Source organism: Medicago truncatula, chromosome 7 (genome assembly GCF_003473485.1).
Source record: "Medicago truncatula cultivar Jemalong A17 chromosome 7, MtrunA17r5.0-ANR, whole genome shotgun sequence".
Classification (NCBI taxonomy): Eukaryota; Viridiplantae; Streptophyta; class Magnoliopsida; order Fabales; family Fabaceae; genus Medicago; species Medicago truncatula.
Genome location: NC_053048.1, coordinates 20,443,993 through 20,471,789, shown reverse-complemented (window position 1 = coordinate 20,471,789; position 27,797 = coordinate 20,443,993). Strand labels below are relative to the sequence as shown.

Genomic DNA, 27,797 nt, shown 5'->3' with positions numbered 1-27,797 from the left:
GTTATTTTTTTGGATAAGGTCAAGTGTTCAAACGACTATATTCGATATTCAAATCGTATGGCTAGGATTAGGTAGTTCTTCTGCAGTTATAGTTTTTCAAACTATGTTGTTATTGTCTATCTAACTTATTCCTAATCCTAATTAACACTCCAATTAACACTTCAAATCCTAATTCTTCTTTTTTAGGCGCCAAACAATCCTAGCCCTTGGATCTACACCTTTGGTTGCCACTTATTTATCAGCCATAGATCTGATCTTGCTGATGGCTAGCACAAATCACAATTCAAATTCAAGTTTACAGTGCATTGTAAATGACAAATAATTAATGTTATCGGTTTCCAATACAGTGTTGCATATCCATCTCATTGGAAACAATGGCTCTGACTTAACCCTCCTTTCTCTCCATCTCTCTACGATTCCTCATCTTCTTCAAAAACACACAAAATCCCTTTTTCTTCTTCTGCCTTCATTTCGACCCTCTAAAGTAAATGCATCATCGTTGATCACCGCGTTGGAATATGCTCTTAACCGCGCCGGAGTTGCATCACCGTTGTTAATCACCGTGTCGGATTCGCTCTTCATCGCGCCAGTGTCGCTGTTAGAAGCTTCTCCACCGTTCAATTTTTAATTCAGCAACTTCACCCGGAATCGCTGCGATAAAGATTGAGAGCGAAAAAAGAATCCCGCATCAAACAAAGTTAAGGTAACGATTAATGATTCGTTATACTTTGCTTGCTATAGATACATAGATGAATAAATTTGGTGGCTTGCCTTCATTTGATTTTGCTTGCTGTTGAAATTTTAGATGAAGAATTTGAAAATTGTCTTCATATATTTTTATTCAATTGCACATGCAGGAGTGACAGATTCAAGCCTATTGTAGTCGATCCAGGAACATATTTAGCAAGGAGAAGTCAAATTTTTCAAGCTACAGAGAAGAGAGCAACACCTGATGCATTCAAACTCTTCATTGGTAAATATGTTTTCATTATTTTCAATAGAGTGTGTTTTTTTTTTTTGTGTCTACTCATTGATAAAAATTAGAAAATAAAACAATGTAACGAGACAGTAGAGCTATTCCTATTTATAAACCTTATAAATAGGACCAACTTAATCCATTATGATGCACCTTATATTTTTGAAACATTTTGTTTTTAACTCAATTGAATTTTGAATTCCTCTTCTATTAGGTCATAATTTTTCTTACTCAATGTTTCTATCAAATTGGATTCTAAATCTGGGTTTTTCTTTGGCAAGAAATGCTACTATTTGGTGAAGAATCAAAATATAGCAATTGGGTTTTCAAGGTACTATAGTTTTGAACCAATCAATTTGCTCGATTCATCATTTGTTAATTTTTGTTTTTAATTTTTTTTAGCTTTAGTTCAAAATAGTTGAAGAATTTAACGGGGTTGTGAGTTTTTGTTTTATATAATTTCTAATATGCGATTATGTCTTTTTTGCATGTTTCTTCATGATGTTTAACTCTGTATTTCCCTTTTTTGTTACTTATGTAGGTTGTTTTGGTTTTTGTTCTAATCATGGAAAATCATTTGAGTTTAGTGTTACAAAGTGAGCTTGAAAATCTATACAAAGATGCTATGAGAACATTGAGTTCACTTGCTTTTTGAATCTTCTATGAGTTTGGTGTTCTATGTTAAAAAAATTAAAACCACTACCATAGGATGAAGCAATAGTTTTAGAATCAAATGTTGATTGACAGGAAGATATATTTATTGTCGAAGATGTCTAACTTGCTGCCCCTGTGTTTGTTGTTATGTTATATTACTTTATTATATTCTATGATCGATTATTTCCTTCATTCTTTATGGTTAAATCTGCAATTTCTGTTTGAGGATTCCAAAATATCATGTTTGCTCCTATGCACAATAAGAATTCTGCTAATTGAATTTGCTAGATAATTATCAACTAACTCATGTATTTCTGCATTTAAAAAGTAATAGGGCACTCTGAAGCAGCAATTAGCCAACATACTGGTGTTTGCATATATTTTTAGTTCATTTGTAAGTGTTATCTTACTATTGCTTCCTTTTCTCTCCATACAGATTTTGCTCCAACAGAAAATAAAGATGGTATGTCAGTTCTATTAATGATTTTTCCGAAGTAATATTTTGATTTTTGGAAGACTTAAAATGACATCCATCCAAGCTTGAGTGTTTCATCAAATGGATGAACAACAAAGCATCATGAACAACTTTCTTGATATATTAACTGGGGGTGTTCATTCCTTGAAGCATGAAAACAACAAAGGCTATGAAAGGTGACTTTTTATGATCTAAATGAAATACTGCATGTTTGCTGCTATATTAGTTTTGAAGAATTAAAGTGCTGCTATATTAATTTTGACTAAGTCAAATCAACCAAAGTGCTGCTATAGTATTATATAGTACACAGAAGGAATACTCTAAAAATATATAATTATGCACATGTATGTCACTTTGTGTAGCTAAAACCATTTTCATTATATATGACCATGCTTTGCTGTCAAAGTTTATAAATGAAATCTATATGTGGTCATATTAAGCCTAATGCTATATCAATGTCACTTAAGTAAAGGAGGTGTGCACTGCTACCGTAATGCTTATCTTTTCCATCTGATGAATTCTAATGATCATATTAGCAAAATGTTTGATAGAAAAGACTGAACCCAATAAGATAAATATTTTGAAATAGTCTTGGTATATGTAGCATAGTGATTTTTTTAATTATGCTTGAAAATTGCAGGACTTAACACTTGGAATAGGCAACCAAGATCCTATCTTCAAGCAATACAGCTTGCCTAAGGGAAAGGTTGGTTACCTCAATGGAATTTTTAACCCTTTGAACTTTGCACCAACTTTGGAGGCTAAAGAGAAGGAAATTTCTAATGGTAGATTGGCATTGTTGGCATTCTTGGGATTTATCAGTCAGCACAAAGTTGCAGGAAAAGGACGATTTGATAACCTCTTGCAGCACCTTTCAGACCCATGGCACAACATCATTGTTCAAACACTGAGTGGCGGCAACTAAAATGTTTGTTGTATCCAATGACATGAAAGCCTATGTTATTCTAATGTAATCATGAATGGATGAATTTTGAAAGATATCTGAGCATGATTGTTAAGATCCTTAATTTATTTCCATGTACGGAGGAACTAGGTGGTTTTAAAAAAATAAATAGGCATAGGTGTACCTTTGTGGTGATGGAACTCTTTTGTAAGCCATCCATTTAATATATGATAATTCCCGTTCTTGGAGTGAAATCAGATCCTACATATATTTGAGTTTTATATGCATGTAGTCTTGGTTTAATTTTGATGTCTTGACTTTACTATATAGAAATTATGTGATCTTTTGGATTATACCAATTTGAGTTTTAAATTTATTACTAACAAGATTCATAAATTGACAAAAAAAGTAATTGTTTACCTCTTATAAATAGAACAAAAAAATATAACGAGAAAGATTAATCGTTAAAAAACAATAGCGCTTCAACTCTAATAGACATTTGCGATAGAACGGATGACAATGGAGATTATATCAACACCACTTCAAATGTAGTATATAAAGTGATATTCCAAAATGTGTGAATAATTGTTGTATGTCCTAAAATATTGATTATGTTGAATTGTTTTCTTATTGCAATATATTAGCTTTTCCATTGTTTATGACTCGGGCGGTAGCACGGGTAAAAGTTCTAGTTTTGTATAAATAGTAGTTTTTCTTAGGAAAAACGGGTCACAATTCAATCATACTAAAAACTTACGCTCAAACTATCCATATGGAAGCGATAAACGAGTCACAAGTTGGAATGTATGAATATGTGTACCAACTTACATTCAGTCAATGCAATTTAAATACATTTCTTTAAATGCCTTTGCAATTTACTTGTTTATTTTGAGTAATTCATTTACTTTCATTCGCATCATACTTCGATTGGATTCAACTAGGTTGGATTCGATTGCCCTTTTATTTTATTCTTGCTTTTATCAAAGTTCTTCAAGAACAAACATCACAATTTTAAAGAGATAAATAAAGCACAATATGCTCTTAATATTTACTGGTTGATCTTGTAAGTAAACATTTTGAAACCAGCGATTGTTTACCAAATTTTAGTGTAAATAAATTGGCACGCCCGGTGGGACCTCTTTTGCTTTTATTTACAATCTTTTTAACTAAAACTTTAAAACTGTTGGTCTGCATTGTGCATGCGTTTGAGGAATAAGAAACAACTTCCTGAAATGACGCGACCTCCTCCCGTTCCAGGCGCAGCGGCATCGAACGCCGCTACTGCATCAGGAACAACGACCAATCCACCAGTACCGCCAGGGGCTACCCAACCAAGCCCAACTAGTACTACCGCTCCAGTGATGGAGCCTGTGTGAAACACCCCGACTTCCCAACAGTTATATTAATAAGTAAAATCAGAGTTAAATCAACAACGGAGTGTTACACTGCTTTTCAAAAATTCTTGAATAGGATAAAATGCTATTCATTAAATAATAGTTCATTAAAACATATCAATTCATCGCAGCGGGAATAATTTTCAACATTAAACATCCTTCAAATAAATCCTTGGCACTTGGCCTCAACAAAATATCTTTAATGATTAAAATCAATATCAACAGGTTCATAATGATACATAAGGAATGAAAACATGACAACGATATCCCATCCCGTTACGTATCAGAGCCCTAAGACACTTGAGCCACCACTTCTAATATTCTTCAATACCTGCAAGTTACCCATACGAAGGGCAACAATTCCAAGCAGAAGGGGTGAGATTCACAAACAATAATAATAGATATATATATAAATCATCAACTTAATTAAATAACATAATTAACAACATATACCCAATGATAATATTCATACTTCTTCAATTTTAATAACACTTACTAATCCAATCAACAACAACGACACATCAGTATTTATCAACGACTACAACAGCTCATTCAACAACACTCAACAACATCAACCACAACAACTCTCTCAACAACATCTACAACACCAACTCGCTCAACAACATCTACAACAACAACAACGTGGTACTAATTTCAACGGGTTGAATGACTAAGCATTCCGGGGCATAAGCCCCCAACAATTTGAATGACAAGGCATTCCAGGGCATGAGCCCTCAACAGTTTGAGTGACAAAGCATTCCAGGGCATAAGCCCTCAACAGTTGAATGACATAGCATTCCAGGGCATAAGCCCTCAACAGTTGAATGACATAGCATTCCAGGGCATAAGCCCTCAACAGATTCCTAATCATGAAGGACTCAACTTGTGTATATCAGCATACAACTCAACTACGACAACGACAACATAGGCAACGACAACGACCGTGCATAATAACTATGACTCACTCCCCAACTTGATCAACATCAACAACCTATGACTCCGTTACTTAGAACGACAACTCGCCACTTACAACTCGAACCAACACATTGTACATTCTAATTGAATGCAGTTAAGTATAAACCAGCGATCATTAACAATCATAATCAATCAACAGCAACACAACAGTATACAACAGCATGATATAACAATATCTTATACAATCCAACGATGTCTAGCATTTTCACATAATCCAAGTATTACTTATACAATTTTTATCACATTAATAACCTCAATTTACCCTATCCAGCTTCACAGTTCATCATTTAAATCCTATACATCTTTCATTGCTATCTCAAGGTTCAACTCACAGCCTCTCGTGCGACAAAGTCACATGAAATCCTAAAGAACGCAGTCTGTCAAGCACTAGCTCGCGAGGCGAGAGCCTCTACTCGCCACGGCGAGTTAGGGTAAAACACTCTAGAATCCATTCTGACCCTATTCCGAGTTCAAACTCATTCTAAAACTTTGCCTAATCATTAAGGTACATGTTCAGGCCCTCACAAACACCTAAGGTTAAACTCACAGCTCAAAAACACAGAATCTTGCAAGCTCTCTGCCCACACTCGCCACGGCGAGTAAACTTGCTCGCTATGGCGAGCTGCGAAATGCAACTCGCGAGGCGAACAACTCCTGCTCGCGAGGCGAGCGATGATCTTCATCACTCGCTATGGCGAGGATCATCACTCGGGAGGCGAGCGATGAATAACAGTACGGCCAGGTTACAGTTTTTCTCAAAAATTCACCCAAACCCATTGTTCTAACCTTAAAACTGATTCTAAACATCAATATATGAAACATTTAAGGTCTGTTCATCATTTCTACATCAATTCACCCTAATTCCATCATTTAATCATCAATTCTCATCATAACCCTAATTCCCAATTCTCCAAATTTATTCATAACTTTTGTTAAAACATAATCAGAATCATATACACTAAAATTAATGTAAGTTAGCCTCACCCTTACCTTAGATAATCGAAATCGCAGCCCTTCTTGGTTCTCTTCCCTTTTCTTGACTTTTCTCCCTTTTCTCTGTTGTACGTAAAAACTGCTTCCCCCACTTCTATTTTCTAATTCTTTAATAAATATAATCTCCCAATATTCACTTTACTCCCCCTAAGTTTACTTAATTCTCGTATAACCCCCAAACTCCAATTAAATCCTATTTCTCACTTATTCTATTAAATAATAAAATAGTCATTTAATAAAATATACCACACCACAAAATCAACGTAAATCATTTAAAAATCATATAAAAGACTTTAAATCAACTAAAAATAATTAAATAAAAATGGGGCGTTACAACTCTCCCCAACTTGAAGAATTTTCGTCCTCGAAAATATACCTCAGATCAGACGATCCTCATTCGCTGTCTGAGTACCAGCTAAAGCAAACACTCTTCCACTCGCCTGACCCTTCTTAGGCTTCTTGCACTGCGAACTAAGATGACCTTCCTCATCACAATTGAAACAAACAATATCACCACGCTTGCATTCAGCTATTGTATGCCCTTTCTTCCCACATCGGAAGCACTTCTTCTCCTCACCATTGCAAACATTACTCTTGTGGCCCTTCTCACCACACTTGTAGCAAACAATCTCAGCAGGATCATCTCTCCTCTTAGGTCTCCTCTCATCAGTCAATCTCTGTTCCCCTTGGTTTACAGGAGCACTGTAGGGTTTCGGACGACCTTGTTGACCCTTGTTCCTCCGCTCATTTCTAATCTTATAGTGAGCTTTGGTATCCTCCTCATATATCCTGCAGCTATTCACCAACTCGGAAAAGACTCTGATCTGCTGATACCCAATAGCTCTCTTAATGTCAGCTCTCAACCCATTCTCAAACTTAATGCACTTGGAGAACTCCGTTGTCTCTGCACTGTAATGAGGGTAGAACTTAGCAAGTTCCACAAACTTAGCAGCATACTCCGTAACTGACATATCCCCCTGTTTCAGCTCCAGAAATTCAATTTCCTTTTTCCCTCGGACATCCTCCGGAAAATACCTATTCAGGAATTCTCTCCTGAACACAGCCCAGGTCACCACAGCACCATCTTGTTCAAGCACAGGTAAAAGACTTACCCACCAATCATCTGCCTCTTCAGCTAACATGTGCGTACCAAACCGCACCTTCTGCACCTCTGAACACTGCATAACTCTAAAAATTCTTTCAACTTCCTTGAGCCACTTCTGGGCTCCGTCAGGGTCATACCTTCCTTTGAATGTTGGTGGATGATTTCTCAAAAAAGTTTCCAACATTCTTACTCCATCGTTACCAGCACCAGCTTGTGGGTGTTGTCCTACAGCTTGAGCTACAGCCTCAAGCGCAGCAGCAATAGCAGCATCATTTCTCCCAGCCATTTTAAAACTCTACACCACAAACAACAATCAGAACAACAAAAGACAGATTAAAGTCGACACACTACACTACGTGGCTCAACACGACTCTACTACGTGGCCGGACGGACCAACCTGCTCTGATACCAATTGAAACACCCCGACTTCCCAACAGTTATATTAATAAGTAAAATCAGAGTTAAATCAACAACGGAGTGTTACACTGCTTTTCAAAAATTCTTGAATAGGATAAAATGTTATTCATTAAATAATAGTTCATTAAAACATATCAATTCATCGCAGCGGGAATAATTTTCAACATTAAACATCCTTCAAATAAATCCTTGGCACTTGGCCTCAACAAAATATCTTTAATGATTAAAATCAATATCAACAGGTTCATAATGATACATAAGGAATGAAAACATGACAACGATATCCCATCCCGTTACGTATCAGAGCCCTAAGACACTTGAGCCACCACTTCTAATATTCTTCAATACCTACAAGTTACCCATACGAAGGGCAACAATTCCAAGCAGAAGGGGTGAGATTCACAAACAATAATAATAGATATATATATAAATCATCAACTTAATTAAATAACATAATTAACAACATATACCCAATGATAATATTCATACTTCTTCAATTTTAATAACACTTACTAATCCAATCAACAACAACGACACATCAGTATTTATCAACGACTACAACAGCTCATTCAACAACACTCAACAACATCAACCACAACAACTCTCTCAACAACATCTACAACACCAACTCGCTCAACAACATCTACAACAACAACGTGGTACTATATTCAACGGGTTGAATGACTAAGCATTCCGGGGCATAAGCCCCCAACAATTTGAATGACAAGGCATTCCAGGGCATGAGCCCTCAACAGTTTGAGTGACAAAGCATTCCAGGGCATAAGCCCTCAACAGTTGAATGACATAGCATTCCAGGGCATAAGCCCTCAACAGTTGAATGACATAGCATTCCAGGGCATAAGCCCTCAACAGATTCCTAATCATGAAGGACTCAACTTGTGTATATCAGCATACAACTCAACTACGACAACGACAACATAGGCAACGACAACGACCGTGCATAATAACTATGACTCACTCCCCAACTTGATCAACATCAACAACCTATGACTCCGTTACTTAGAACGACAACTCGCCACTTACAACTCGAACCAACACATTGTACATTCTAATTGAATGCAGTTAAGTATAAACCAGCGATCATTAACAATCATAATCAATCAACAGCAACACAACAGTATACAACAGCATGATATAACAATATCTTATACAATCCAACGATGTCTAGCATTTTCACATAATCCAAGTATTACTTATACAATTTTTATCACATTAATAACCTCAATTTACCCTATCCAGCTTCACAGTTCATCATTTAAATCCTATACATCTTTCATTGCTATCTCAAGGTTCAACTCACAGCCTCTCGTGCGACAAAGTCACATGAAATCCTAAAGAACGCAGTCTGTCAAGCACTAGCTCGCGAGGCGAGAGCCTCTACTCGCCACGGCGAGTTAGGGTAAAACACTCTAGAATCCATTCTGACCCTATTCCGAGTTCAAACTCATTCTAAAACTTTGCCTAATCATTAAGGTACATGTTCAGGCCCTCACAAACACCTAAGGTTAAACTCACAGCTCAAAAACACAGAATCTTGCAAGCTCTCTGCCCACACTCGCCACGGCGAGTAAACTTGCTCGCTATGGCGAGCTGCGAAATGCAACTCGCGAGGCGAACAACTCCTGCTCGCGAGGCGAGCGATGATCTTCATCACTCGCTATGGCGAGGATCATCACTCGGGAGGCGAGCGATGAATATCAGTACGGCCAGGTTACAGTTTTTCTCAAAAATTCACCCAAACCCATTGTTCTAACCTTAAAACTGATTCTAAACATCAATATATGAAACATTTAAGGTCTGTTCATCATTTCTACATCAATTCACCCTAATTCCATCATTTAATCATCAATTCTCATCATAACCCTAATTCCCAATTCTCCAAATTTATTCATAACTTTTGTTAAAACATAATCAGAATCATATACACTAAAATTAATGTAAGTTAGCCTCACCCTTACCTTAGATAATCGAAATCGCAGCCCTTCTTGGTTCTCTTCCCTTTTCTTGACTTTTCTCCCTTTTCTCTGTTGTACGTAAAAACTGCTTCCCCCACTTCTATTTTCTAATTCTTTAATAAATATAATCTCCCAATATTCACTTTACTCCCCCTAAGTTTACTTAATTCTCGTATAACCCCCAAACTCCAATTAAATCCTATTTCTCACTTATTCTATTAAATAATAAAATAGTCATTTAATAAAATATACCACACCACAAAATCAACGTAAATCATTTAAAAATCATATAAAAGACTTTAAATCAACTAAAAATAATTAAATAAAAATGGGGCGTTACACTGTGTACACCCTAAAGGAAGACACTATGGCCTCGCAAACGTGACAGGCCGGTCTATCTAATACAATGGCCACTACCACTTCTAGGGCCACTCCAACGGTTTCAATGGCCGCACAAACTTCACAGGCTATGAGAAGTGCATCGTCTCAAGGATTTCTCAAGCTTAGCACCGGTCGAAGAGGACCATATGGTATGCCAACGTCCTTAATGCAAAATTTGCAAACGAGTCCGGCGGTATCCTCTGATAGTTTAAACACATCGATGCCCCCATTGTTCAACCAAGGGGGAAGCATCCCATTTGGGAGACCCCAACAAACGTTTGTTCCGTTTGGTTCACCTCAACAATCATTGACCAACGCCTCATTAGGCGCTCTGAGGCAACAAATGGAAGAAACTAACCATGAAATGGTTAATTTGGTTACTCAACAAGTGAGCACAGTTATTAACCCCTTGATTCGAGATACCAATAACAGTTATCAAGCACTGTCACATTAGATGGAGCGAATAGCCAATTTTTTGGGCGCTCCTACAGTGTGAGTTGCGCCAACGCCTCAAAGCACTAATGTAAGGCAAAGAGAAGCACCTGTCGAAGAACAGGTAAATCAAGTGCCTGAAAATCAAGCACAAGAAGTGCAACCTGAGATACCAGAGGAACCTGTTAGGGTTCCCATAATAGTAAATAGGCACCAAAATGCGGACCAAGTGGTCATGCAAGCCCGTCGAAATAACTACGAGGGCCAAAATAACATAGTCAATGTGGTCGAGACCTTGTTGGCCCATAACGGTTTTAATATGGGATTACACTGCCCAAATTTCGTTTCGGCCTTATTTGAGTTTGTGTTGGAGATTGAAATGCCTAGAAACACTATGTCGCGCCATTTTTCGGACGTCAAAGGCCATTTGATTGACTTTGACTCACTTTTTATATCACGACCGAACAAAATTTTTTTAAGGGGAAAACGTTCCAAACCACCCATTTTGAAAAGATTTAGGGTTCGGGGGTTGGTTATATTTAGGGAAGGTATTAGCACCCTAAATATTCGTAGTACTCTACGAGAACCTCTTGATTTTATTTAACTTTTTGTGCTTAAACTTGCTTGCTTTTAAAGAGATGAAAATGAAATTGAATTATGAGTTGATAAAGAAAAGAAAATTGATTTTAATTGAAGAGAAAAAAGAAAAATGTTTTTTAGTTGATGATTGAAAAGAGAAAAAAAAAGAAAATTATTTTTTAATTGATTTGGAAGAACAAGGTCCTCTGCCTACGTACCCGTGAGGGATCAAAACCTCGTAGTTCGGGGTAGAAATTGACGTTTGATTGGTTGAGTGTTTTTTATTAGATTTTGAAAAAAGGTTTTGAAAATAAAAAGCCAAGTGGCAAATGAGAATTGATTTGTGTTTTTTAGATTGAAGAAAACTGACTTAAAGTTGAATTAGAATTGATTTGAAATTTGATTAAGAAAAATAAAATAAAAAGACGGTCACTTGATTTAAGATCAAGGTTTATTGTGAAAAGTTCTTTTTGTGAATTTTGGATATTTGAATGTTTTTGCATAATAACTGAAAATTAAACTAATAGAGCAATAAAAAAAATAAAAGTGTGTGGGTGTGAAGAAAAGATTGTTAGTTTACGTTAGTTCAACAAGATAAATAGTATTTAACATATATAGGACCAGAACACTCTGGAGAACAAAAATATAATATTAACAATTAACTTAGGACCAGAGCACTCTGGATTAATTTAATTAACAAGGACCAGATTGTTCTGGAGAATATTTAAATTAAACAAAAATATAATATTAACAGTTAATATAGGACCAGAGCACTCTGGATTAATTTAATTAACAAGGACCAGATTGTTCTGGAGAATAATTAAATTAAACAAAAATAAAATATTAACAGTTAATTTAGGACCAGAGCACTCTGGAGGATAAAAATATAATATTAACAGTTAATTTTGGACCAGAGCACTCTGGATTGAGGTGTGTATTTTAGTGAAAAATAAATTAAAAGATATATATATATATATATATATATATATATAGAGAGAGAGAGAGAGAGAGAGAGAGAGAGAGAGAGAGAGAGAGAGAGCAAGAACGAAAGGAAAAAGTGAAAAGGAAAAGAAAAAGGAGGAAAGAAAAGAAAGGGGAGATGATATACCTTTGTGGGAGAGTAGAAGAAAGAAAGAGAAAAAAAAGAGGGTTGTTTTGTTTGATTTTTGTTTGTTTTGGTAATGAGGGTGTGTTGTTTTGTGTTTGTTTGTTGATGGTGATGAGAAAGAAAAGAAAGAAAGAAAGAAGAAAAAACTTTGTTTGAAAGTAGTGAGCACCTTCACTTTGGGAGAGATTCAATTCTTTGTGTGTAAGCCCCTCCTTTTGCCATTGAGGTATGCTTGTATTTATAGAGGTGAAAGACTTGGAGCTTCACAGACAAAAACAGCTGTGTTTTCCTTGTTAAAAACAGCCCATGTGCTTATGTTTTTGTTGCTTGGAGCACAAGAATGAGAAAAAAGTGAATTTTGTTCATGCAGAACGTTCTCCAGAACGTTCTGGAACTTCCAATTTGCAAAGAGAAAAGGTGGACACGTGAATGCAAGCTGTAGAAGTTTGGAGGCCACTTGTTTTTACAGCTGTTTGGCACTTCTTTGAAAGCTACAAGTGCTGTCCTTTGTTGCTTTGAGAGCAAGAGTGTCCAAGTTGTAAAATTTGCCACATGGAGAATGTTCTTAAGAACATTCTTGTTGTTCCTTTCCTTTTTGAGACAACCACACGTGATGAAAAAACAGTTGTGATCTGGTGGCAACATGAGGGAACATGATGATGTCATTCTTATCCCTTTGAAGTTCCACCAGAATGTTCTCAAGAACGTTCTTTTAGTTCCATGCACTTTTGAAGCAAAACGTGTGGTGTTGTGCAGCTGTAATCTAGTGGTATATTTGATGGGACATAATGAGGTCACTTTATTTCACTCGTAGTACGACCAGAACGTTCTGGAGAACGTTCTGGTAGACTATTCTTGATGAATTTTCATTTTATGCCTTTTTAATAAAAATAAAAACAAACAACATAATAAAATAATGATAATAATAATAACGAAAAGGACTAGAATAAAATGACTAAAAAGAGTGGTAAAAAAAAATGAACAAAAAATGAGGTATTTAAAATACGTCTCTGCCGAAATTTTTCCTAAAAAAGCAAACAATTCCGGGCCAAAAGACAAATGAAATGTGATCTTAGGTCAAAAATTGGGGTATGACAGATGCCCCTATTTAAGTTTCTTCGTCCGAAGATTCGAAGATGGAATCTTTGAATTGACAGGTCGAAGAGACTTAAATACAGAGTACACCATTTTTGACCTAAGATGCTATGAATGCATTTGATGCAAGAATGAGTGCATGATGACATAGGTGACTCGACTGGAATGAGAAACAACAATAAGATACCCAACACTCGCTAGAGAAAGGGATCCTGACTCCGCTAGGGGAATGTAGTTTCACTGGGGAAAATGATTGTCTACTACCTGTATGATAGGTGATTGAAATTAACTAGTGACATCACTGGCACAACTTCACGCCAGGGATGACACTTTGAAATTGATTAGTGACATCACTTGCACGGCTTTACGCCGGGGACGACACTTTTGAAATTGAAATTGAAATGGAAATTGACTAGTGTCATGACTAGAAATGGCTTTACGCCGGGGAGGACACTTTTGTATTTGAAATTGAAATTGACTGGAAATAGGTTCAAGTTGTCCCTTTATCAGAAACTTGCCGCTTGAAATTGACTGAAAATAGATTCAAGCTGTCCTTTTGTCGGAAACTTGCCGTTTGAAATTGACTGAAAAATAGATTCAAGCTGTCCTTTTGTCGGAAACTTGCCGCTTGAAATTGAATGAAAATAGATTCAAGGTGTCCCTTTGTCGGAAACTTGCCGCTTGAAATTGAATGAAAATAGATTCAAGTTGTCCCTTTGTCGGAAACTTGCCGCTTGAAATTGACTGAAAATAGATTCAAGTTGTCCCTTTGTCAGAAACTTGCCGCTTGAAATTGACTGAAAATAGATTCAAGTTGTCCCTTTGTCAGAAACTTGCCGCTTGAAATTGATTGATTCGTGACATCTCTTTACCAGACACACTGGGGATGACACCTTTGATGTAAATGATGATTACAAGCTGTTCATTTGTTAGAACTTGCCATTTGACATAATGATGAAACGAGGACCGAACTGAGGGGATATTATTAAACAAAATTTTGTGGGATTGATGCAACCATGTACGAAATGATGCGATGCATATGTTGTATAAGAATGTATGAAAGTGTTGATGCATGGATGTATGGGTGTATGAATGTATTACGTCCGAAAGCATGAATGTACTTATTGTATATGATAGATGGACTCGATGAGACAAGACAAGATTTGGTAAGGTGGAAAGTGGACTGACATCACAGTACTTATACACTCGGCAAACTTCCTTTGAGATGACCTCATTGGGGACAAAGTATCAAACACATGCCTTATGGGGATGAAACCCATTAAAAGTCTGGAAAAAGTCGCCCTTTGTAAGCTGATACATAATGTTCTTCCATTGACACACTTCCGTCGTTGTGCCCTTTTTTTTTGAATTTTCTCAGTGTCCAATCATGGTTCTCTGGTGGGGTCTAACCATTCTTTGAGGAACGTGCTGACGCATGCTTCCTTCACTCTCAAGTCCTAATATGTACTTGTGCCTTTATGCCTTTTTAAAAGACATGGAAAAAAGTTTTTTTTTTTTTTTTTTTTTTTTTTTTTTAGAGTTCTACTTCGAAATATTATCATCAAACAATGGAAAGAACTTTAAAAATAGAATAAAAGGGGAATTTCAAACAGAAGGGCCATAGGCTCGAGTATTATTGATTTGAATGACAGCCTGCAGATGACATGACTTCATGGATTTTTTTTTTATTTAAAAAAATGGTAATTTTAAAATGGGAAGGTACATTGAATTTCATAACCCCATTCCCCTTACAACTCTTGAATTCTACTGCTTTTGATGCTTCAGATTTGGAGATTCTTTGATAGTAGACATGCCCCAAGTGGATTGTGCCTGACTGGACGCAGTTACTTTGTCTTTTTCTTTTTTATCCTTAACTTTTGCATAGACCGCCCTTTCGGGTTTCCAGCCTATCAGGATAATGATTTCTGTTTGATGTCTCTAATTTTTGCTTGAGCCGCCCTTTCGGGTTTTCAGCCCACCGAGACGCTCATTTTTGCCTAAGCCGCCCTTTTCGGGTTTTCGACTTACCGAGCTGTTCTTATAACTTTTAGACAAAGTATTTCTTGACTGCATCTGTGTTCACAGGACGTGGAAGTTCTTCACCATCCATGGTTTGAAGAGTCATGGCACCGCCTGAGTAAGCTTTCTTGACAACATACGGGCCTTCGTAGTTAGGCGTCCACTTGCCCCTAGAGTCGGGTTGGAAAGTCAAGATCTTTTTGAGCACAAGATCACCTTCTTTGAATTCACGGGGATGAACTTTCTTGTCAAAAGCCCGCTTCATCCTCTTTTGATACAACTGACCATGACAAAGAGCAGACATGCGCTTTTCTTCAATCAGATTCAATTGGTCATACCTACTTTGAACCCAATCAGCCTCTGATAATTCAGCCTCCATTAAAACTCGTATTGAAGGAATCTCAACTTCTATGGGAAGTACTGCCTCCATGCCATATACCAAAGAGAAAGGGGTTGCCCCTGTTGATGTGCGTACAGAAGTACGATATCCATGTAATGCAAAGGGAAGCATCTCATGCCAATCTTTATAAGTCACCACCATCTTCTGGATGATCTTCTTTATATTTTTGTTTGCAGCTTCGACAGCACCATTCATCTGAGGTCTGTAAGGCGAAGAATTATGGTGTTCGATCTTGAAATCATCACACAATTCTTTCATCATCTTGTTGTTCAGATTCGTCCCATTATCTGTAATGATCCGGCTAGGGACACCATAGCGGCAAATAATATGATTCTTGATAAACTTGACTACCACCTGTTTGGTCACATTAGCATAAGATACAGCCTCAACCCATTTGGTGAAATAGTCAATAGCCACTAGAATGAAGCGGTGTCCATTTGAAGCTTTGGGTTCAATTCTTCCAATCATGTCAATGCCCCACATAGAGAATGGCCACGGGGAGGAAAGAACATTGAGTGCAGTCGGCGGCACATGAATCTTATCGGCATAGATTTGACACTTATGACACTTCCTGGCATGCTTGTAACAATCGGCTTCCATTGTCATCCAGTAATAACCTGCTCTCAATATCTTCTTGGCCATTGTATGTCCGCTAGAATGAGTCCCAAAGGATCCTTCGTGTATTTCATGCATCAATAAGTCTGCCTCATGTTTGTCAACACATCTGAGCAACACCATGTCAAAGTTTCTTTTATACAAAATGTCCCCGTTTAGGAAGAAATTGACAGACAATCTTCTTAGAGTCTTCTTGTCTTTATTGGATGCTCCGAGTGGATACTCTTGCCTTTGAAGGAAACATTTGATATCGTGGAACCATGGCTTGTCATCAACAACTTCTTCAGTGGCGAATACATGAGCGGGTCTCTCAAGACGTCTGATATGGATCAGCGGCACTTCATTCCGACGATTTACTTGGTACATTGAAGACAAAGTAGCCAGAGCATCCGCCATCTGGTTTTCATCACGAGGAATATGGTGTAGCTCGACTTTGTTGAAGAAGGTCAGTAATCGTCTTGCATAGTCTTTGTAGGGAACCAGGCCGGGGTGACGAGTCTCCCATTCTCCTGTGATTTGATTGATTACAAGGGCTGAGTCACCATAAATGTCGAGGTTCTTGATTCTCAGATCGATGGCTTCTTCGATACCCATAATACACGCTTCATACTCTGCCATGTTGTTTGTACAGTCGAACGTTAGCCTGGCCGTGAAGGGGATGTGTGCACCTTTAGGAGTAACAATGATTGCCCCAATTCCGCTACCATAAGCATTAACAGCTCCGTCGAATATTAGACCCCATTTTGATTCAGTATCTGGACCTTCCCCGAGTAGCGGTTCATCACAATCTTTCATCTTCAAATACATAATCTCTTCATCAGGAAAGTCGAACTTGATGGGCTGATAGTCTTCAATTGGTTGGTGAGCCAAGTGATCAGCAAGGATACTGCCTTTGATTGCTTTCTGGATACGATACTCAATATCATATTCGGATAATAACATCTGCCACCGGGCAATTCTTCCTGTCAAAGCGGGTTTCTCAAAGACGTACTTGATCGGATCCATCTTAGATATCAACCATGTAGTATGACTAATCATATAGTGGCGGAGGCGTTTTGCAGCCCAGGCTAGTGCACAACAGGTTTTCTCGAGCATGGGATAGCGAGATTCACAGTCAGTAAACTTCTTGCTCAAATAATAAATGGCATGCTCCTTTCTTCCGGTTTCATCTTGTTGTCCGAGCACACAACCCATGGAATCTTCCAGTACAGTTAGGTACATGATTAGTGGTCTTCCTTCAACTGGAGGGATGAGAATCGGAGGTTCTAGTAAGTACACTTTGATGCTATCAAAGGCTTTCTGGCAATCTTCTGTCCAAACAATCCCTTGATCTTTGCGGAGGAGTCTGAATATCGGCCCACATGTTGCAGTCATATGAGAAATGAAACGGGAGATGTAATTCAGTCGTCCGAGAAACCCCCTTACTTGTTTTTCTGTTTGTGGAGCTGGCATTTCTCTGATGGCTTTGACCTTGTCTGGATCTACTTCAATACCTTTCTGACTAACAATGAAGCCCAGAAGCTTTCCGGATCTAACACCAAAAGTACACTTGTTGGGATTCAGGCGAAGTCTGTACTTTCTTAGCCGTTGGAACATCTTTAGCAAATACTCAACATGTTGTTCTTCAGTGATTGACTTGACGATCATGTCATCCACATAAACCTCAATCTCTTTGTGTATCATGTCGTGAAAGATAGTAGTCATACCCCTTTGATAAGTAGCTCCTGCATTGATCAAACCGAACGGCATTACTCTGTAACAGAAAGTGCCCCAAGGTGTGATGAAAGACGTCTTCTCTCTGTCTTCGGGCGCCATCTTGATCTGATTGTAACCGGAGAAACCATCCATGAAGGAGAACACTTTGGATTTTGCAGTGCTGTCAACCAGTACATCAATATGAGGTAATGGGAAATCATCTTTAGGACTAGCTTTGTTAAGGTCACGGTAATCAACACACATTCTGACTTTGCCATCCTTCTTCGGAACAGGCACTATGTTGGCTAGCCATTGAGGGTATTTTGATGTAACGAGAAAACCTGCATCGATCTGTTTTTGCACTTCCTCTTTGATCTTGAGGGCCATATCAGGACGGGTTCTTCTCAATTTCTGCTTGACCGGCGGACATTCGGGCTTCAAAGGCAAATGGTGTACCACAATATCAGTATCCAGACCTGGCATATCTCGGTACGACCAAGCGAACACATCAACATATTCTTTGAGAAGCTCTATCACTCGCTTCTTGACACTTACCTCAAGTGATGCCCCAATCTTGATCTCCTTCTTGTCTTCTTCGGTACCCAAGTTGATTGCTTCTAATTCTTCCCCATAGGGCTGAATGATCTTTCTTTCTTGTTCAAGTAGCCGAGAGATTTCGTCGGGAATCTCTTCGTTCTCTTCTTCTTCCGCCTCATACACAGGGAACTCAAAGTTGGGAGAGATCATAGGGTTATGTTGTTCAACGGGTTCATTGGTTTTTAATCTGCATATATGATTGATGATTTTAGAAAATAAGTAAGTGCAGATTTTTAGAAGGTGATTATATTTTTGGTTTTTTGTATTACCATTTTTTCTAAAATCATAAAAGAAAACAAGGCGAAAAAGTCGGGAACAAAACGACATTTTTATTTGATTGATGATAAATTCTTGAAGCAAAAAGCCCTAGATAGATTCACTCTCGCTTGGGGCGGGGCGAAAGGATTTTCTTTAAAAACATAAAAGACGAAACAAAGTGCATTACTTGGATAAATGAGCAATAAAAGGAACATCTACGGCAACCCAATTGTGGCTAGACCCTCCTTGTGTCACAAAGTTTCGTGGCACTCTTTCGGGATTATCTTCAATGATTGCATGAATGAACCCAGAGCTGTGGAAAGTACCTCTGATTGGTTCGACCATGATTTTAGGCTTGGACAAATCAGCTGATGGGCAGAAACCCACTCCTTCTCGGCGCTTGTTCTCTGGGAGTTCAATCAACTTTCCCCAGCTTGCAGACCCTCCAGCTTGTATCACTTTCTGAGCATCCTTCAGAGAAGAAATAGATGCCTCACTCTTCTTGGTACTCTCTTCTTCCACGGTAAATCCCTGAAAAGGCGTCCCTTCAACACTGTCAGCCCCAATGAAAGAGAAAGACGACAAATGGCTCACTAACAAAGCCTCTTCACCATTCACAGTTACTAGCTTCCCATTCCTCACGAACTTCAACTTCTGATGCAAGGTAGACGTTACTGCCCCCGCTTCATGAATCCAGGGTCGGCCTAGTAAACAGCTGTAGGATGCTTGGATGTCCATCACTTGAAAAGTAATATGGAAATCCTGTGGCCCAATTGTAATAGGCAGAATCACCTCTCCGAGAACATTCTTCCTCGAACCATCAAAAGCTTTCACCATTACTCCACTTTGTCTCAAAGGTGTACCCTTGTAAGTAAGCTGATCATAGGTCGTTTTGGCCATTACATTTAACGATGACCCGGTATCTACCAACACATTTGACAAAGCGTCGGTCTTGCAGTTCATAGATATATGCAATGCCAAATTATGGTTCCTTCCTTCCCCCGGGAGCTCTTCGTCACTGAAACTCAGATTGTTGCATGCAGTGATATTCCCCACTATTCCATCGAATTGTCCCACAGTCACATCATGGTCTACAAAAGCTTGTTCCAAGACTTTCATCAAAGCTTCCTTATGAGCCTCAGAATTCAGCAATAAAGACATTATGGATATTTTTGACGGAGTCTGCATCAGTTGATCAACCACTTTGTACTCACTTTTCTTTATCAGCTTGAGAATCTCATCAAAATCAGAACATGACTTGGTCCCACTAGTCTGACCCACATCTTTGATTGCACCGGAATCTTTAGTTCGAGTTTCTTCAGTCACCGGAGCGTCAACTTTCTTTGGAAACACTAGAGGGATAACACGCCCATTCCTCAATACTCTACTATCTTCGGCAATATTTCCCACAGAAGGCAAAGGCGGTATTGGAACTTCACGACCACCTTCTATCATAGTGGCATTGTACTTGTAAGGAATTGCCTTCTCAGAAGTATAAGGTATTGGACCAGGCAAGCAAATCACTAAAGGAGCAGCAACTGACTTCCGACTGTCGTAAAATATCTCCAAAGGCTCTTCAGGAGTTATAACACATACATTGTCATATTTTCTTTCAACAACCAGTTCTCCTTGGTTCAGCAGTCCTTGAATATCATCTTTCACTTTCTGACAACCCCAGGGGTTCAGAAGGCACTCGTTGCAGCCGTCATGATCATGTTTAAAGAGGTTTACTTTGCATAACTTGGCATGCAATGGGACCAAAGGTGTTCGGATTTGTTGAACGTCGAGAATATGGTGAGTCTCTTGGCAATCTTCGACCATGTTGACAGTTGCAGCACCATGGTTTGGCAATGGATTGGTTTGAATATTTGGCGCTGAGTCTGTGAAGGTTATCTTCTTTTCTTTGATTAGCCTCTGTACTGCATACTTAAAGGCATAACAACTTTCAATATTATGACCTGGGGCCCCTTGATGGAAATCACAAGTCTGATCAGGTCTGTACCATGCTGGCAGTCTTTCTGGTACTGGAGGAGGAGGCCTGGTTTGAACCAAGTTATTTCTGAGTAATCCTGGAAGTAACTCCGCATAGGTGACGGGAATTGGGTCAAATTGCATTCTTTGTGGTCGAGGTTGCTGTTGTTGATAGGGATGTGGGGGATTTTGTTGATATGGTTGTTGTTGGTATGGACGTTGCTGGTATGGTTGTTGGGGATATTGTTGAGGGTGTTGAGGATATTGTGGGAATTGAGACTGGCTATTTGGGGGATGAATAATATTGGCAGCAGGTGTGATGGCAGCAATGTGTTGATAGGTTGGATAAGTTTGCTGAGGCCTTCCTTGGGCCACCATACTAACCTCATGTTCTTTCTTTCTCGGGATGTGGTTGCCATATTTCTTGGTTCCACTGGTAGAAGCTCCATCTTTTACTAAACGTCCTTCTCGGACTCCTTCTTCCAACTGCACACCCATGCCGACCATTTCAGCGAAGTTCTTGGGCGTACTTCCGACCATCTTCTCGTAGTAGAACTGACTGAGAGTTTTTAAGAAAAGTTTGGTCATTTCCTTCTCTTCTATACGTGGGCTGACTTGGGCAGCAACATCCCTCCACCGCTGAGCATACTCTTTGAATGTTTCTTTGATCCCCTGAGTCATGGCCTGAAGATCACTTCGGTCTGGAGCCATATCTACATTGTAATTGTATTGTTCCACAAAAGCTTCACACAGATCATGGAAAGTTTGGATCTTTGTTTTGTCCAGATTCATGTACCACTTTGAGGCGGGACTAGCCAAGCTCTCCTGGAAGTAATAAATAAGGACCTGATCGTCCTTAGCATACGCGGACATCCTTCTTGCATACATTGTTAGATGTTCCTCAGGGCAGGAGTTCCCTTTATACTTCTCAAAATCTGGGACCTTGAACTTATGGGGTATCTGGACGTTTGGCACCAAACAGAGGTCATAAGCAGTTTTTCCAAATCTTTCTTTTCCGCGGAGAGCTTTCATCTCACGGTACATCTCATCATACTTCTCTTGTAAATCCTCCACTTGACCATAGGCCTTCATACTCCTTGAATGGAAGATGGGTTCTTCATTTTGTGGAGCAGTGTGAATCATAGGTGCTGAGTAAGTCATGACAACTGGGGGAGCTCTTACAGGAGGCGGAGGGACATGAGTCACCTGATGAGTAGGCATCTGAGCTTCACAAGCAATGGGACGGAGTATTTCGCCAGCAGTAAAAGGCGGGAACCAAGGCACGGAGAGCTGTGGAGCAGAGTGTGTCGGAGTGTCGGCACATATTGTCCATTCAGGGATGGCAGAGGAAGATGCTTCAGCCTGAGTATTGGTGGGAGGTGGAGGAGCTTGTGTTTGTGCATGAATTTGTGCTTGAGCTTGTGCTAGAGCATGAGCTTGAGCCTGAGCCTGAGCTTGCTCTTGGGTCCGCATATCTGCCATCGTCTTCATCATTTCAACCATTTCGTCCATCTTAGTCTGCATGGCTGCCACTTCTTCACGGAGCGCCCGATTCTCTTGCTCGAGAAAATCCATCTTTCTTTTAACAGTTGCACGAGTGTAATGAGTACGAGTAGACTTGTAGTGGATGCGCGGTGCCACCTTTGAAACGAGCTGACTTTTGATTGGAGAAGAAAATTTGTGTGAGACTTGGATTTGAGACTATGAAATGCAAGATGATGCATGATATGCTTATGCAAAAATAGACACATTTTATTTTATTTTTTTTTTTTTTATCGAAGGACTTATAAAAGCTATTTTGTAAACATTATAAAGAGATAGAGGATAGACCTATAAAGATAATTCCCTTTTTACAAACTGAGCCAAGGGATAGACTCCAAAGTTCATAAAAGAAAGCGAAAACATAAAAGATAAGAACATTTTGGGAAATTCTTGAGCCTCTGAAGTAGACTACTCCTCGGAATCTGAATGCGCGTCCTTGAAAAAGTCCCAACGCTCCTTTGCGCTGATAAATTGTGCGAGCCTTGTGCTCTGAGCTTGGATCTGAGCATCTTTTTCAACTATTTGTTGCTTTTGCTTGCGAATCTCATGATCCTGTTGTTCTATTTTACCACTCATAGTTTCCATCTTGAGCATAGCTTCATCATACTTTCTTTTCCAAATGGCACCTACACAGTTTGATTCAGCCAATTCCTCTTGGCACTCTCCCACAGTCTCAGGAGCCAAGGGTAAGGATGGTGCTGGGGTAGTTGAAGATAGGTATCTTGGGAGGTGATAGGGTAGGACTAGACTTGAAGCTCTATTAATGACCCATTGAGTGTGAGATCCTTGTGAAAAGTCTGATTTCTTCGCCAATTGGCTTCTGCTAAGTCTGCGAATAGCACGCCAAGCCTGAACAAATTTTCCTCTCTTGTTTGTGGGATCTTCATGGTTAAAGTAGAATTCACCCTCTAAGTAGATGCTATCCGGTTTAGTTTCCATTGGGCATCCAAACTGACGTTTGGCAAGGATAGGGTTGTAACTGATTCCTCCTTGCATACCGAGAAGGGGTACGTTTGAGTATTCTCCACAACTGACAATGATGTTTCTGAAGTTATGGGTGGCGTGGTACCAGGCTATGTCAGATGGAGTGAGGGACATGATTCTTTTAGACCAAGAGAGATTTCTTGGATTGGCTTGAAAGGAATGGGTTTGGGGTAAATGAGAGGTAAACCATTTGTATAGTAAAGGTGCACAACCGAGGATAGTCCCACGACCTACCTGGTTCCGATCGTGTATGGAATGGTACATATCGGCTAACAATGTGGGGACAGGGTTCTTTGTGAGGAAGATTTGAATGGCATGGATGTCAACATAATTATCAACATTTGGGAACAGTACAAGGCCGTAAATGAGTAAGGCTAGGATGGAGTAAAAGGCGTTGACATTGTTTACTTCGGCGAAATCAGAGGCTTGCTGGTAAAGGAATTTGGCGGGTAGGCTTGGAAGATTTCCTTTGATGGTGAGTTTTGTTTTTATGAGAGAGGTTTCAAGATGGAGAGCATCTGCTATAGTGGCGGCTTTTGGAATGGGTTCAAGGCCGGTAAATGGTACTTCGTCAAGCACTGGTAGGCCAACTAAGTAGGAGTATTCCTCGAGGGTGGGAGCAAGTTGGTAGTCGGGGAAAGTAAAACAATGGTAAGCAGGGTCATAGAATTGGACCAAGGTCTCCAAACATCCTTTCTCAACATTTGTCCAAAGGATACCAAGCAGCTTTCCATGACGATCATGAAAGTCTTCCGGACTGGCTACCTTAACTGCAAGATCCCTTAAGTTCATCAAATCCAATTTCTTGAAAGTGAACTTCCTAGTGTTTCTTCTCTCCATCCCTTTGATATTTACAAAAAAAAACTATATAAGCCCTTCGATATTTTGATGAAAGAAGTTTTTATGGATGAATGCATGTATGCATGATTATGCTGCACAAATGGTGAAAACATGGTGAGGTTTTAGGTCCACATTGATGGAGTCAAAGGGTAAACACGTCATTTGGTAAGGACTATGGTCTCATTTGTACCTGTATCACGGGTTCTACCAAGTTCCCAGAGTCTTTAACCGCTTCCGAATGTCATCGGGTTACGGAAATACTTCCGGTCCAACAACGTTCGTAAGAGAGTCTCGTCTGAGTGTAGTATCGCGTATCAACTAGACCAAGACTACTCTTGATTAGCCACCGCACTACGTCCTAAAAGGCCAGGATGGGTAATGGTAACTAAAGGTCCTCAACTTCGACGGTCACTTGAAAATACAATGCCAACACGACTACTCATGCCAACATAAATTACTTCCAAGATTCCTCCATTGAGCGGGGTTATACCACATGAACCAAAACACGAGACTTGACTCTCGGAATGGCACTTTGGTTATACCACCATCTTATCTTATGTTTCCCTCAAGCCCGGGTGTAGGACTTATCTCACCACTCACGTTAAGGAAAAAAGAAAGAAGAAAAGAGAACATATATACCAGTATTTCCATCCTTTATTTTTGTTTTTGTTTTAAGCAAGTTAGAGCACAAAGAATTAAATAAAGCCAAGTTAGGCTCAACCCTCTTAAGTGTCCCCAGTGAAGTCGCCATTTCTGTCGCGCCATTTTTCGGACGTCAAAGGCCATTTGATTGACTTTGACTCACTTTTTATATCACGACCGAACAAAATTTTTTTAAGGGGAAAACGTTCCAAACCACCCATTTTGAAAAGATTTAGGGTTCGGGGGTTGGTTATATTTAGGGAAGGTATTAGCACCCTAAATATTCGTAGTACTCTACGAGAACCTCTTGATTTTATTTAACTTTTTGTGCTTAAACTTGCTTGCTTTTAAAGAGATGAAAATGAAATTGAATTATGAGTTGATAAAGAAAAGAAAATTGATTTTAATTGAAGAGAAAAAAGAAAAATGTTTTTTAGTTGATGATTGAAAAGAGAAAAAAAAAGAAAATTATTTTTTAATTGATTTGGAAGAACAAGGTCCTCTGCCTACGTACCCGTGAGGGATCAAAACCTCGTAGTTCGGGGTAGAAATTGACGTTTGATTGGTTGAGTGTTTTTTATTAGATTTTGAAAAAAGGTTTTGAAAATAAAAAGCCAAGTGGCAAATGAGAATTGATTTGTGTTTTTTAGATTGAAGAAAACTGACTTAAAGTTGAATTAGAATTGATTTGAAATTTGATTAAGAAAAATAAAATAAAAAGACGGTCACTTGATTTAAGATCAAGGTTTATTGTGAAAAGTTCTTTTTGTGAATTTTGGATATTTGAATGTTTTTGCATAATAACTGAAAATTAAACTAATAGAGCAATAAAAAAAATAAAAGTGTGTGGGTGTGAAGAAAAGATTGTTAGTTTACGTTAGTTCAACAAGATAAATAGTATTTAACATATATAGGACCAGAACACTCTGGAGAACAAAAATATAATATTAACAATTAACTTAGGACCAGAGCACTCTGGATTAATTTAATTAACAAGGACCAGATTGTTCTGGAGAATATTTAAATTAAACAAAAATATAATATTAACAGTTAATATAGGACCAGAGCACTCTGGATTAATTTAATTAACAAGGACCAGATTGTTCTGGAGAATAATTAAATTAAACAAAAATAAAATATTAACAGTTAATTTAGGACCAGAGCACTCTGGAGGATAAAAATATAATATTAACAGTTAATTTTGGACCAGAGCACTCTGGATTGAGGTGTGTATTTTAGTGAAAAATAAATTAAAAGATATATATATATATATATATATATATATATAGAGAGAGAGAGAGAGAGAGAGAGAGAGAGAGAGAGAGCAAGAACGAAAGGAAAAAGTGAAAAGGAAAAGAAAAAGGAGGAAAGAAAAGAAAGGGGAGATGATATACCTTTGTGGGAGAGTAGAAGAAAGAAAGAGAAAAAAAAGAGGGTTGTTTTGTTTGATTTTTGTTTGTTTTGGTAATGAGGGTGTGTTGTTTTGTGTTTGTTTGTTGATGGTGATGAGAAAGAAAAGAAAGAAAGAAAGAAGAAAAAACTTTGTTTGAAAGTAGTGAGCACCTTCACTTTGGGAGAGATTCAATTCTTTGTGTGTAAGCCCCTCCTTTTGCCATTGAGGTATGCTTGTATTTATAGAGGTGAAAGACTTGGAGCTTCACAGACAAAAACAGCTGTGTTTTCCTTGTTAAAAACAGCCCATGTGCTTATGTTTTTGTTGCTTGGAGCACAAGAATGAGAAAAAAGTGAATTTTGTTCATGCAGAACGTTCTCCAGAACGTTCTGGAACTTCCAATTTGCAAAGAGAAAAGGTGGACACGTGAATGCAAGCTGTAGAAGTTTGGAGGCCACTTGTTTTTACAGCTGTTTGGCACTTCTTTGAAAGCTACAAGTGCTGTCCTTTGTTGCTTTGAGAGCAAGAGTGTCCAAGTTGTAAAATTTGCCACATGGAGAATGTTCTTAAGAACATTCTTGTTGTTCCTTTCCTTTTTGAGACAACCACACGTGATGAAAAAACAGTTGTGATCTGGTGGCAACATGAGGGAACATGATGATGTCATTCTTATCCCTTTGAAGTTCCACCAGAATGTTCTCAAGAACGTTCTTTTAGTTCCATGCACTTTTGAAGCAAAACGTGTGGTGTTGTGCAGCTGTAATCTAGTGGTATATTTGATGGGACATAATGAGGTCACTTTATTTCACTCGTAGTACGACCAGAACGTTCTGGAGAACGTTCTGGTAGACTATTCTTGATGAATTTTCATTTTATGCCTTTTTAATAAAAATAAAAACAAACAACATAATAAAATAATGATAATAATAATAACGAAAAGGACTAGAATAAAATGACTAAAAAGAGTGGTAAAAAAAAATGAACAAAAAATGAGGTATTTAAAATACGTCTCTGCCGAAATTTTTCCTAAAAAAGCAAACAATTCCGGGCCAAAAGACAAATGAAATGTGATCTTAGGTCAAAAATTGGGGTATGACACACTAAAATTCCCAAATTCACTAAGTTTGCTGGGGAAACTAACGAATCGACAGTCGAACACATTGCTCGATATCTTATGGAAGCTGGAGATCTGGCAAATAACGAGAATCTGAAAATGAAATATTTCCCTAGTTCTCTAACAAAGAATGCTTTCACATGGTTCACAACATTGCCTCCCCATTCTATTTTTAGTTGGAATCAATTGGAAAAGACATTCCAGAAACAATTTTACATGGGTCAATCTAAGATTAGTTTGAAGGAATTGGCTAGCGTTCGACG

General features: G+C 38.5%; 3 protein-coding genes across 4 annotated transcripts; 1 reads left to right on the top strand and 2 right to left on the bottom strand.

Moving 5' to 3' along the window:
- Nucleotides 1–1,132: 1,132 nt before the first annotated feature.
- On the top strand, nucleotides 1,133–3,104 carry LOC120576868 (chlorophyll a-b binding protein P4, chloroplastic-like). 2 transcript variants are annotated; one of them, XR_005642948.1, is made up of 3 exons: nucleotides 1,133–1,307; nucleotides 2,067–2,281; nucleotides 2,746–3,104. XR_005642948.1 is itself a non-coding variant. In XM_039827459.1 (2 exons), exons 1-2 carry the CDS (start codon nucleotides 1,260–1,262, stop codon nucleotides 3,028–3,030), a joined length of 333 nt encoding a protein of 110 aa, XP_039683393.1. In that variant the 5' UTR covers nucleotides 1,133–1,259; the 3' UTR covers nucleotides 3,031–3,104. The 2 variants fall into 2 exon arrangements, 1 of the variants encoding a protein (XP_039683393.1); XM_039827459.1 differs by lacking the exon at nucleotides 2,067–2,281.
- A 1,079-nt stretch (nucleotides 3,105–4,183) lies between these two features.
- LOC120577009 (uncharacterized) lies at nucleotides 4,184–7,671 on the bottom strand. The gene is made up of 4 exons (XM_039827896.1): nucleotides 7,667–7,671; nucleotides 7,067–7,160; nucleotides 6,784–6,973; nucleotides 4,184–4,377 (listed from the first exon to the last, which is right to left on the bottom strand). Exons 1-4 carry the CDS (start codon nucleotides 7,669–7,671, stop codon nucleotides 4,184–4,186), a joined length of 483 nt encoding a protein of 160 aa, XP_039683830.1.
- Nucleotides 7,672–15,511: 7,840 nt separating this feature from the next.
- Nucleotides 15,512–22,267, bottom strand: LOC120577008 (uncharacterized). The gene is made up of 2 exons (XM_039827895.1): nucleotides 19,236–22,267; nucleotides 15,512–18,977 (listed from the first exon to the last, which is right to left on the bottom strand). Exons 1-2 carry the CDS (start codon nucleotides 22,238–22,240, stop codon nucleotides 15,512–15,514), a joined length of 6,471 nt encoding a protein of 2,156 aa, XP_039683829.1. The 5' UTR covers nucleotides 22,241–22,267.
- Between the last annotated feature and the right edge of the window lie 5,530 nt (nucleotides 22,268–27,797).

Coding starts and splice junctions, on each gene's coding strand:
- LOC120577008 (XM_039827895.1), bottom strand. CDS start 22,240: ATGCCTACTCATCAGGTGACTCATGTCCCTCCGCCTCCTGTAAGAGCT. Junction 18,978..19,235: donor TTTATTGCTCATTTATCCAA/GTAATGCACTTT, acceptor TCATATATGCAG/ATTAAAAACCAATGAACCCG.
- LOC120577009 (XM_039827896.1), bottom strand. Junction 6,974..7,066: donor CGAAACCCTACAGTGCTCCT/GTAAACCAAGGG, acceptor TGTGGTGAGAAG/GGCCACAAGAGTAATGTTTG. Junction 4,378..6,783: donor AAGAGTGTTTGCTTTAGCTG/GTACTCAGACAG, acceptor TGTTTCACACAG/GCTCCATCACTGGAGCGGTA.
- LOC120576868 (XM_039827459.1), top strand. CDS start 1,260: ATGCTACTATTTGGTGAAGAATCAAAATATAGCAATTGGGTTTTCAAG. Junction 1,308..2,745: donor ATAGCAATTGGGTTTTCAAG/GTACTATAGTTT, acceptor TGAAAATTGCAG/GACTTAACACTTGGAATAGG.